This window comes from Papio anubis, chromosome 16, assembly GCF_008728515.1.
Source record: "Papio anubis isolate 15944 chromosome 16, Panubis1.0, whole genome shotgun sequence".
NCBI lineage: Eukaryota > Metazoa > Chordata > Mammalia > Primates > Cercopithecidae > Papio > Papio anubis.
In genome coordinates, this window is record NC_044991.1 from 76744090 (window position 1) to 76756538 (window position 12449).

Sequence of the window (12449 nt, forward strand, 5' to 3'; positions counted from 1 at the left end):
ATAATGTCTGAAAACATTTCTATACAGTGTATTGAGAAAGCCTGACAATTCGGAAAAATAATTCATTTCTTCACTGAGACATTTATTCACTGTCTTTTCCTTTTCTTTTTTTAAGGCAAATGATTGACTACATAGTTGTAAAGATGTCTGGAGGTTGAAGAAAAATACGGTGAGCTTATTGTTTGAATATTTAACTAACATATTGTTTAAAAATCAAAAAGTTCCCAAGGTTTCCGGAATTTTCAGACACGAATGTAAACTAACTCTCTCTTACATGGCTCTGTATTAGCTACAAGCTCATGTCTGTGTATGTAAGAGTAATTTTTAAAACATCCGGGAGACTGAGCAGGTATGAAGACTAAAGTCAATGTGATAACTTGGGGCCAGATCCTGGAACAAAAGAGGACGGTAATGGGAAAAGTGATAAATCTCGTAAAGTTTGAAGTTTAGTTAAGAGTAACGGAACAGTGTTGGTTTTTAATTGCGACAAATGTCCCATAACAATGTAAGATGTTAACAATAGAGCAAACCGGGTGAGAGAAATACAGGAACTTTTTGCATGATCTTTGCAACTTTCTGTAAATCCCAAACTAGTCTAAAACAAAAAGTATATATTTTTTAAATATGGAAGGTTCTACCCAGACTGAGCAACAGGAAAGGCCCAGAGAGGGAGAGAGGACTGGACTTCAGGGGCTGGGGGAGGGTTAAGGGGCTTCGGTCTTATCTATAACAGGATAAATATCTGTTTTAAGTCGAATATATTCAGCTATACCTTGTGCAATTCAAGTTAATTTTTAAAATATTTTATAAAAAGGAGAACTACAGCTATCTCCTTGATTCGAGGCTGTCTTTACTTTTTTTTCCTAAATCACAGATGCTCAATGGAGCTGGGAAACCTTTGGGACCAGGAGGCTGTGACATCTGACCCTGGCTCCGTTCTGTCCAGGCTGTGGGACCTCAGGGGAAGGTAGAGCCCTTCACAGGCCTCAGTTTCTCCCTGGCAAATGAAATTACTAAGCCCACCGACCCCCCTCTTCCAGACAGGGAATCCGGGGAAGGTGATTCCAGGGCATGATCAGGACATCCCCCCGGGCTCTGCACTCCGCTGGCTCAACACTCCCATCTGTGTAATGGGTTGAGGAGCGAGGCTACCCATACAGGACTGCGGAAAGCAAGGCAGGGTTTGACAGCGTGTGGGTGGGTGCCGGGTGCAGGCGGAGGCTGAAGAGTGGAAGTGCTTCTTCCACCCGGGCCACGCCGAGGCTGTCCCCGCACCGCTCCCCGCCCACAAACCCTAGGTCCTCACCTGAAATCCCCTCCCAGGTCCCTGCCGTCGCGCTGAGGGCCAGACCCGGACTTGTCGAGGTGAGTGATTCGCCCCGGGGGACCTACCGGACCCCGGACCGTCCCACCTTACACCTTTTTGGCAGGGGCTGCACTGCCTGGCCCCCTCCCCCGGGTGCGGGGCCCCGGGACTCCCACCTCCAAGGGTCTCGCCCTGCCCAGGATACTGGAGTGGGATTCGGGCCGGGCTGGCGGCGGGCTCCGAGACCCCTGGGCTGCAGCCCGGGCGGGAGCCGCCCCCTTTGTCTGGCGGGGCCGAGCGGAGCAGGACACTCACCGCGTGCGGCGGCGGCTCAGTAGCAGCAGCAGCAACAGAGCGGCCAGGAGGCCGAGCAGCGCGGCCCAAGTCATCGCGGGGCTGGCGGGGCTGGCGGGGCTGGCGGGGTTGGCGGGGCTGGCGGCCTGGCCCACTCCCAGGTAAAGTTCCCCGCCCCCACCCGCCGCGCCCCTCCCACTCCGCTCCCCCGGCCCGCTTTGGGGCGGGATGGCTGGGCGGGGCGGGAGGATGGGGCCCTCCGAGGTCCGCAGGGGTCGGCCCAGGGCGCTCTGGGAGAACCCCTCTCCCCGCAGCTCAGGCCGGGATGGAAAATGTGGGAGGGAGGGGAGGGGAGGGGAGGGGAGAGGAAAGGGAGGGGGAGAGGGGCGGAGGGGATGTGGTGGGCTGGGGAGTGACCAAGGGGAAAGGAGATTGATGGAGGACGGAGGGGGATGTGGTGGACTCAGGGGTGATGGAAGGGAGGGGAGAGAAAGAGGATGTACAGGAAGGAAGAAATTATATGTGGGGAGGGAAGAAGGATGGGGAAGATGAGAGAGGACTTTTGGGGAAGGGAAGGGGAGGGAATCTGGGAAGACGGAGGGGCGATGGGGAAATAGTGAAGGAGTATGGGGAGGAGGGGGCAGAGTGGGAGGAGAAAATGTGGTAGGAGGGGACGAACACGGAGGAGGAGTGTAAGGGGGTCAGGAGGAGCTTTCCCACCACATTCCACAGTCCACCTAGACAGAGGGCATCCCCCCAAGGCTCCTCCTCACACCAACCCCCACCCCAGGCGTCCTGGAGATCTGGAGTTTTCCATTGTGTGGTCTGGGCTGGGAGGGTTGGGTGGATTATATCGTACCCTATAGTATCTTCAGTAACTACTGGGCGGGGGGTACAAGGGTGCCTCAGGGAGTCCCCTCATCCTCACCTGCTTTGGGGACAGATAGTGCCCGTGAAGTATGCACCCTCTACCTGGTGCATGTTAGGGCCTCCGGATGTGGTGGCCATTGTCGCCGCTACCTGGTGCTTCGGGTGCCAGCCCCCTGTGCCCGTGGCTCTGCAAGGTACCACCCCAGGGTGCTGATGAGAACTGGGGCTCCAGGCTAGAATGCCTGCGGGTCAATCCAGCCTTGCTCCACGCCCCTGCCCCACCATCCCCATTCCCACCCTGGGAAGCCTTGGGCAGGTAGCTCAACTTCTCTGAGCCCACCTCGCTATCTGGAAGCAGAGAGGGCAGAGTTGTGCTTACCTCTGGGGCTATTGTGAGGAAGTGATGAGAGCTTGACAATAAAAGGAGTCACAATCTGTTGAGTGCTTGGCACACGTAAGTTTTATGAAACCATGGGCTGAACCTGGAACTAAGACCCAGGAGGTCTGGTTCTAGTCCTGTATCCGCCCATTCAGTGCCTGGTGAGCTTAGGCACGTTTCATTCCACCTTCCCAGCAGAGCTCTGGAGAAGCTGTTGCTCCCCCTGGTCTCCTGGCTTCCATCCTTGTCAGTCAGAGTCCTGATAAGGCCCTTCAAGAACCAGCATGATCCGCCCCTCTCACCTTTACCTCCCTGACCCATGTCCCTGACTCTCTCCCTCACCCACTCTGCTTCAGCCACACTGATCTCCCCATCTTTCCCTAGAGTCCCACTACAGGGCTTTGCACGTGCTGTTCCCTCTGCTCGGAGCATTCTTCGCACAGCCCGCTCTTTCCACCACGTCCCCAGTCCCTCTGTGTCTGCTCAGCTGTCACTGCAGAGAAGCCTTCTTTGGCCACCTGCTCTAAAGCAGTCATCCCCACCACACTATAGTGCCATAACCTGTTACTAATTTTTGTCTGTTTGTTTTTTTGATAGTTTTTTTTGTTTGTTTGTTTGTTTGTTTGTTTTTTTGGCAGTACTTCACATGTCCTGCTATCATATTCAAGATTCATTTATTTGCCTGCTTAATGTCAGCTGTCAAGGCAGCTGGATGACCCCCTCGTGGCCTCGGCAGATTCAGAACAGCAAGAGGCAAAAGGAGTTTCCTGAACCTCTTGTTTATTTTTCCAGCTTATCTGCCAGAGAAGCCAACAATCCCAAAAAGGCTGCAGAATGGGCGCAGAGGATTTTCTCCAAATTTGGGGAGCTCCATAGGGCTGTCTGCTAGCAGTGGGGTTCCCAGCCGGGCTTGGCCAATCCTTAGCTTTGTGACCCCAGGCAGACTGCTCCACCTTCCCAAGCTGGGGTTCCTCGTTGACAGAATGGGGAAAAGAGAACCTCATGGAGTTGAGGTCAGGAACAAATGACCTAGTCCACAGGGCACACCTGTGTGAGTGCCTGTCACACCAGGAGCATCAGGGAAAGTTAACCACCATTAATGCTTAGACCAGTCCCGCTCCTCTTCATTATCTGTGATCAGGCTTGGTCTCAATTTTCTCATCTGAAAAATGGGAAGAACAGTTCCTTCCTCATGGGGCTGCTGTGATAACTGAATTAAATGAAAAGAGAATGAATCACCCAGCACAGGGTCTGCTTTACAATAGGCGCTCAATAAATATTAGCTCTTCTACTCCTCGCACCTGGCTTCAGTGCAGACCAATTTCAATTCAGTACGAATTTCTCTCCCAGATATTCTCTTCCCTTCTCGAGCCATAGACAAAATCCTCCCAGGGAAGGAGAGGCAGCTGCTCACACACCAAAGGAAGATGAATGTGAGCCTCTGGCTCTCCCTGGATTTGTTCAGGAGTCGGCATGTATTTAGGAAGGTGGCCAGGCCCCCTTCCCAGAGAATGACCCGACATGGATCTGAGCCGGTCCAGGAAATCCATCTTTGCTAGTGATTTGTCCTACCTTCCAGATATCTGTTGGAGGCTTCTAGAAAAATGTGTTTCCTTCATATTTGCCTTCTCTCCGGCTTTGGGGGCCATTGTGTGGGAAGGTGATTGTCTGGGGAGTTGAGGGGGGCTGTAGTGTTATGAGGGAAGGCCAAGAAAACTGCAGAACCTCAAACTAGAGCTGCAGAATCACCATCCCTGGAACCACCCCCCACCCCCCCGTAGATTTCTCATTTAATGAGCTAACCACATGTCTGTGCTAAGACACCGTGAGTCAGATTTTTCTAATACTTGCAGCCAAAGACATTCCCAGCTGAGACGCCTTCTAGGTATGGCTGAGGGGAGGACCAAATGAGGTGATAATGCATCCAGGGCACCTCTGCAGGACTGGCCCATGCGAGAATTCAAAAATGTTGCTTTGTCTTATTATTTCTACTTTTCTTACTGTGTAGGTTTTCTGTGTTTATCAGGCTAATAGGACATCCAACTCTCTGGCTATGGCATCTTGGAGGAACAGGCAGGTCTTGAAAAATAGCAGAAATTCCAAATTCCCCTGCCCCGGGAGAACTGAAAGGACCCTGCTGAGGACAGAGCTGATACGGCCTCGGAATGAAGATGAGGGAAGATCATCCCAAGGAAGATCACCCCTTTAGCCCATGGCGAAAGGGCTGGAATATGCAAGGACTTGAAAAGCAAGTTTTGCTTTTCATCTAAACCTAAGCAAGTTGCTTCATCTGTGAACCTCAACTACTTTATTTGTGCAATGGGCATGTTGCTGGTAGTGGTGATAGCAGGGAGCTACCCGCAGAGCTTCCAACTCTGGCATGTAAGCCTTCCTCTGGGGAAGGCAAGCTCATGTGTCAGCTGGACCCCTGGGCAAATTTATTCTCCCAGGGTCGAACATTCAGACATTTCCCTGTAGGAGCCTCAGTGTGTTCATATGTTCACTGTCCAGTAGAAACAAGACATCTAGGCAACTCTCCCACCTCACCAAGCCTCTGTTCCCTTCCCTGGCCACGGTGGGGTTGTGAGAGTAGTGTGAAGACCCAACCCAATTAGAACACAGGGAATTTTGCCTGGGAAAGGGAGGCCTTCTACCCTGCACCACTGCTTTCTGTCTTCCAGGGATCAGCTCTGATTCATGTCTGCATCCTAAAAGCTACAAATAAACTGTGTCGGGAAAGGAAAATATTATGCGTATTGCCTTCCTCAAGGCTAAAAACCAGTCCCAACAGAGAGGGGCAGTTTTAAATTTTTTTATGTAACAATAGCTCTAAATTTAGTTGGTAACTCACGCCATTTGAAACACTTTCTCATAATAATTTATTTATTCCTCCCAAAGAACCTATCAAATGCATAGTATTATTATTCTGAATTCACAGACGGTGAAATCGAGGTCCAGAAAGAGTCAGTTCACCCAAGGTCCCATAGTACTTCCTTTGATAAGCTAGAGCACGGGAATTTGATGTCTTCTTAGGACAAACTAACTTACTCCCTGGTGCTGCAAACACACCCTGGGCCTTCCCACCTCCACACCTTTGCTCATGCTGTTTACCTGCCTGGAAGCCCTCTCTTTCTCCACCTTTTGGTTTTTCCAAATCTGTTATGAGCAGGTCCTCCAGGAGAGCCAAGATGAGAAGAGTTATACTAAAGGCTTATTGAGGGAGTGCCAGGGAGTAAAATGAAGAGGGAGCCAGAGGGGGCTGGGAGAAAAGGACTGAAAGAAGGAGGACAAATGGAAGGAAGGGACAGAGGAAAGAAGGGACCGTGGGCTGCAGTGCACTCTTAGAAAGGTCAAGGCTGGCCGGGCACAGTGGCTCATGTCTGTAATCCCAGCACTTTGGGAGGCTGAGGTGGGTGGATCACTTCAGGTCAGACGTTCAAGACCAGCCTGGCCAACATGGTGAAAACCCTGTCTCTATTAAAAATACAAAAAATTAGCCAGGCATGGTGGCCGACACCTATAATCCCAGCTAGTCGGGAGGCTGAGGCAGGAGAATTGCTTGAACCCAGGAGGCAGAGGTTGCAGGGTGCCGAGATCACACCACTGTACTACAGAGTGGGTGAAAGAGCGACTCTGTCTCAAAAAAAAAAAAAAAAACAAAAAAAAAAAGGAAAGAAAAAAAGAAAGAAAGAAAGTTCAAGGCTAACAGGTTGTCCTTAGGCCTCCTGAGGAGCCTTATGTCTCCCAAGAACAAGCCTGCTTCCCCCAGTGATTGGCTAGGAGCAAACCCTGGGAAGCGTGGCATATCTGTCAATCAGGCTCCCCCAGGGGAGGTCTGAGAGGTGTGTTTTCATGGCTGCTGCAGCCACGAAAGGAAGCACAGCTGCCATCTAAAACTGGAACAATGCAAGAATAAATTCTTCCACTTATAGAAGCTAAGTGAGGTTGAGAGGTGGAGGGGAAGGAAAGACCCAAACTGCGACGTTTCTGGTGTTTCTGTGCTGCTAAAGAGAGACTGGTAAACTCAAGTCTTCGAGCAAGTATTGCAAATGAATGAAGTGAGCCAGTCATATCAGGACGGCAGCAGGGAGGGATGGGAACAGTGGAAAACTAGAGAGGGCTACCCCATCCAAAAGAAAGCAGCTTCTATCAGTTCCAGCCAACTAAAGCCATGCAGAAAACATGCCCAGTGTGGCCAGGTCTCCAGACTCAAGAGAAGCCAGAAATAATGGCTCTGATTATTTTAAAACACTGCATAGACCAACAGCACACACCTGCCCACCGATTTTTAGGCGTGCAGTCTAGTTGTGCCAAGGGCCAGTGGTTTAAACATTTGGGGTATGCAAAATAGGTTTGGAGTTGGGATGTTGAACAAAATTGTCCTGTAGAATTAGGGAAGGACAATAGAGTTTTAGGGGGCAGCCTGAAAGGGGGGCAAAGACTAGGCCGACATGAGGGCAGATTGGGGGCCTGTCCCAGTGTGACATCCCCCCCATGGAATTAGGAGCCAATAAATGATCATTTCTGCTGGTGATATGTCATCCTGAGTGTTTAGTTGTTTGCTGTCTTGGGCTGTGGAATAACAGCACACATACACTCGTATACATACACACTCAAACACACACACACATACACTACTGTCACACACACACTCACATGTTGCCCCAGTTACCCCCGAATATTCAGAAACAATCTGCTACACACGTCAAGTGACCAACACATCCTGGTTTGCCCAGACTTTCCCAGTTTTAGCACTGAGAACCCCGCATCCTGGGAAACCTCCCGGTCCTGGGTAAACCAGGAAGGTTGGTCATGCTATTACCACACCTGGTAATAGTGGCCAAAGATTGGGTCAGAGCCGTGGCAGCCACCTTGGAGCCTAAGGAGAGCTTTTGCTAAGTCACACAATTAATTAGCCACCCCTGGAACTGTGCTGCAGTAGATTAAATCACAGTCTCCAGTTCTCACCCACTCCCTATATCAGAATTAGACATTCCCACCCTTGGCTGCAGGGTTGTGGTGCCTCCCACTATGGGCAGAGAATATCTCCCTGACTCAGTGATGGTGGACTCGGGCCTGTGACTCAACTTAACCAGTGGAGGATGAAGAAATAACCAGTTGCCAGTTCTGAGTAGAGGTTTCACGAGGAATCACGTATTTCCACTTGACCTTGGTTTCTGCTTTGAGCCATGACCCACAGAGCAAACCTGAGCTCAACCTGCAGCCTGAAGTAGAGAACCCCTAGCTGACCTGCAGAGGTCCGAGGAAGAAAAACGTACGTGTCGTTACAAGTCATGGAAATTTTGAGATCTTCTTAAGCAAAAAGGATTGACTAATGTATACTTTATCTCCAAACTTTTTAGAATCCTTTTGGTTGAATGTTCTTTGTACCAGTTAAATTAGAATAGGCTGCTTTCTACTCTTGGAGCCTTGGTACATCTGTACAAGAGGATCGTGATGACAGGGCCCCCCTCCCATGGTGGTTGGACAAATTCAAGAAGATCTTGTGTCTAGTGCATGCAGTAGGCACTTAATAAAAGAGATGAAGCTATGCCAGGCACAGCGGCTCACGCCTGTAATCCCAACACTTTGGGAGGCTGAGGCAGGTGGATCATGAGGTCAGGAGTTCGAGACCAGCCTGGCCAACATGGTGAAACACCGTCTCTACTAAAAAATACAAAAATTAGCTGGGTGTAGTGGCGGGCACCTGTAATCCCAGCTACTCAGGAGGCTGAGGCAGGAGAATCACTTGAAATCAGAAGGCAGGGGTTGATCGCGCCACTGCACTTTAGCCTGGGCAAAAGAGAGAAAACTCTGTCTCAAAAAAACAAAAAACAAACAAACAAAAAAACTAGAGAGAGAGAGAGATGAAGCAAGGCTGGGCGCAGTAGCTCAAGCCTGTAATCCCAGCACTTTGGGAGGCTGAGGTGGGTGGATCACTTGGGGTCAGGAGTTCAAGACAAGCCTGGCCAATATGGTGAAACCCCGTCTCTACTAAAAATACAAAAATTAGCCAGGAAAGGTACTAAGGAGGCTGAGGTGGGAGAATTGCTTGAACCGGGAGGCAGAGGTTGCAGTGAGTCAAGATTGTGCCACTGTACTCCAGCCTGGGCGACAGAGTGAGACCCTGTCTTAACAGCAGCAGCAGCAGCAGCAGCAACAACAAAAGAGATGAAGCATAATTCTTTCAGCACATGTTACCAAGTATTTATTTGCAAGCACTGTGCAGGCCTCTTTATCAAGAATTTTACAGAAGAAATGAAAGACAGAAAACCTCTTCACTTGGTCTTTTTTATACAGGAAGAGAAAGCGTGTCTGAATCAGAGGCAGAGGGTTGGAAGAAATGACCTCTTTTCTGCCATCCAGGCCTTGCTGCTGACTGTCTCTAAGAATGGGCACATGCCTGAGCCTTTGGAGATTTGTAGGTCTCTAAAGTGCAAGGATGTCAGCTGCAGGGGAGCCATCCTCCAGCATTCTTCCCCAGGAAAGCCAGGATTATGTAGGGAATGTGCTTGGCTAAGAGCCCAGAGGTGGGGGCAGCTATCCAGATGCAAACATGGCTGGGCTAGGAGGCCTTTCGTTCAGCGTTCCCAGGCTAAGTCCACCTGGACCTCATCTTAGCCTGTGAGAGGATGTTCTGGAGTGGTCTTGCCCCTTTTCCCAGGCTATCTGCCAGAGGTGGTGGATGCTACAGGAGAGGGACTCCAGCAAGCTTCTCATCCTTTGATTTTCCCAGGACAGGGGGACAGGTGGCCTTATGGCTCCCAACCAGCTGCCTTGGCACTTTGTAGTGGAAAAAATGGTGAAGTCAGACCTCAGTCTCCTCAACTCCCTGCTATCCTGCCTGAGAGCCAGCGTAGTATGGAAGACAAGGAGAAAAGAGACCCATGTTGATCCGTCATCCAGACAGACCCCAAGTGCTGGTCCTCCTGCCACCCTGAAGCACCCCAGGAGCCTCAGAACTTCTGGTTTCTCATATTGAAAATGGGACGGCAGTCATAGCTGCTTTGCTTATTATGTCTCAGAGTTACTAAAGAGAATCCAGTTAGATAATGGGGGTAGAAAAATGGCTGCCTAAGGCCACATTTACCCTCTCCTTCTAGAAATTATACCAGAGGATCAAGAAGAATGGAAAAACAAATAAACAAAACCAGACCACAAACTCCATTTTTAGCAAAGCCAGGAGAGACATATAATTCATTGGCTTCAGAGCATGTGTGAAGCAGCTAAGACAGGGCAGAAGCCACATGGGAGTGGTGAGTGGGCTCAGTGATAACAAATCCCAGAAAGCATCAGCAAAACTACACTTCTGAGGGATGAGGGCTTGCCCCGAGATGAAAGTTATGTTCCTTATTTATAAAAATGAATGTGGAAGCTTGGGTGAGTACTGTTAGCAGCAGAAGCTTTCCTGGATCTTGTTTGGTTCAGAGAAACAGAGGAGGTATAGTGAAGAATTACAGAGAGAAGACATATTTGCAGGAAGCAGTCTGTCTCTATGGCAGCAGAGGAGAATCACAGTTATGGAGCCCACGAAGCTACCCTAATTCTTTCTTACACCCACAGGAGCAATCAGCAAATAGCTGACCCAGGAAAACCAAGCCCTTCCAATGACAAGTTTTTAAAAAAGTGTAAAAGCCTTGATACAAAGACATTATGATAAATTATGCAGAAAAGAGCAGAAAAATCTACCAATAGATGGAAGTGTTAACACAAAATGGATGAAAATTTTATCCAAATCATATTGGCATAAATTCAAAAAAGAACTGAACGGAGCCTGGGTGTGGTGGCTCACGCCTGTAATCCCAGCACTTTGGGAGGCTGAGGCAGGTGGATCACCTGAGGTCAGGAGTTCAAAGCCAGCCTGGTCAACATGGTGAAACCCCATCTCTACTAAAAAATTAGTTGGGTGTGGTGGCGGCTACCTGTAATCCCAGCTACTCTGGAGGCTGAGGCAGGAGATCACTTGAAATGGGAGGCAGAAGTTGCAGTGAGCCAAGATCTCGCCACTGCACTCCAGCCTGGGCGACTAGTGAAACTCCATCTCAAATTTAAAAAAAGAAAAAATGAAAAAAACATCTTAGGAGAATGGAATGGAGCAACTGTCTCTATGAAGGAGAACAATAAGGAAATTGAAGAACTCAGACAGAAGAAGGCAGGCGAAAGGAGGAAATGGACATGAAGGGTTAGCACTCAGGAAAGAAGTAGAAAGAAAAAAAAAGTCTCAGAAATTAAGACAAAATTGGAGGGGAAGGAAATAGGCCCTGCAGAAAATACAGCAAGGACATGTTAACAGAAATGGAAAAAGAGAAAAAAATGAGACAGAAATAAAGAAAACATTAGAAAGACTAGAAAGAAAATTGGCTGGGCGTGGTGGCTCATGCCTATAATCCCAGCACTTTGGGAGGCTGAGGGGGGCAGATTGCCTGAGGTCAGGAGTTCAAGACTACCCTGGCCAACATAGCGATACCCCATCTCTATTAAAAGTACAAAAATTAGCCGGGCATGGTGGTGCACACCTGTAATCCCAGCAACTCGGGAGGCTGAGGCACGAGAATCACTTGAACCCCAGAGACAGAAGCTGTAGTGACCCGAGATTGCGCCACTGCACTCTAGCCTGGGCAACAGAGCAAAACTCTGCCTCAAATAAATAAATAAATAAATATAAATAAAGGTGTGAGCATCCATGCACCAGATAACCCAGCAACAGATAGTTATAGAGCAAGGACACTTTAAGTCACTTCTCTCAGCTCTTGAAATACCAAGAGAAAAAAAACGGGGAAATAGAAGGTCAAAATAACGTGATGAACATTCACAAACACTGGCTACCTAGTAAGCCGCAAAGAACACTGCAATAATTTTTTTAAAAGCAGAATAAAAGTACAATAGTCTCAGATCACAATGCAACAAGCCTGTGTGACCCCCATTCCTCTCCCTCCCACCCCAGCACGTCCCCAGAGGGCAATAATCCCCCAGCCCCACTTCACCAGGCATCAGCTCCTGTGTCTGTTCTATATTCATGTCAGATCTCATGTCGGCCAGGCACGGTGGCTCACGCCTATAATCCCAGCACTTTCGGAGGCTGAGGCGGGTGGATCACCTGAGGTCAGGAGTTCAAGACCAGCCTGGCCTACATGGTGAAACCCCATCTCTACTAAAAATACAAAAATTAGCTGGGCATGGTGGCGGGCACCTGTAATCCCAGCTACTCGGGAGGCTGAGGCAGGAGAATCGCTTGAACGGGGAGGCAGAGGTTGAGTGAGCTAAGATGGTGCCACTAGACTCCAGCCTGGGCAATAGAGTGAGACTGTCTCAAAAAAAAAAAAAAAAAAAACTCATCTGAAACACACAAACATTTCACTGCTTTAAACAAAACAAAATAGAAATCTTTGGTGGCTGTTCAGCCATGCTCATGGTTCACAGCTCCAAATTCTGATGCACAGACCATCACGTAGCCCCAATGTCTACATGTCCTGCATGTCCGCAGAGGGCTAGAGTGAGAAAGCCTGGGCTCCATTGCCAGACAATGTGAACTCAAAGCCTGGCATCCCCCTACTTAAAAGGTCTCAGGCATGTTGCTTATCTGTGCCTCTGTTTCCCCAG

The 12449-nt window shown here is 49.3% G+C and overlaps 1 protein-coding gene and 1 long non-coding RNA gene across 3 annotated transcripts in view; one reads left to right on the top strand and one right to left on the bottom strand.

Annotated features, from left to right (window-relative positions):
• The window catches only part of PTGIS (prostaglandin I2 synthase), a 67104-nt gene extending 65331 nt beyond the window's left edge, over positions 1 to 1773 (bottom strand). The window contains exon 1 of one of the 2 annotated variants that reach the window (XM_031656837.1): positions 1622 to 1773. In XM_031656837.1, the coding sequence (XP_031512697.1) occupies positions 1622 to 1695 (74 nt within the window). In that variant the 5' untranslated portion in view covers positions 1696 to 1773. Of the gene's footprint in view, positions 1 to 1306; positions 1434 to 1621 lie in introns of those variants that run through there. The other variant, XM_031656839.1, reaches the window with a different exon arrangement.
• Positions 1241 to 5594, top strand: LOC116270820. The gene is made up of 2 exons (XR_004179108.1): positions 1241 to 1365; positions 4876 to 5594. It is a non-coding gene; the product is annotated as an uncharacterized LOC116270820 (long non-coding RNA).
• Positions 5595 to 12449: the final 6855 nt, after the last annotated feature.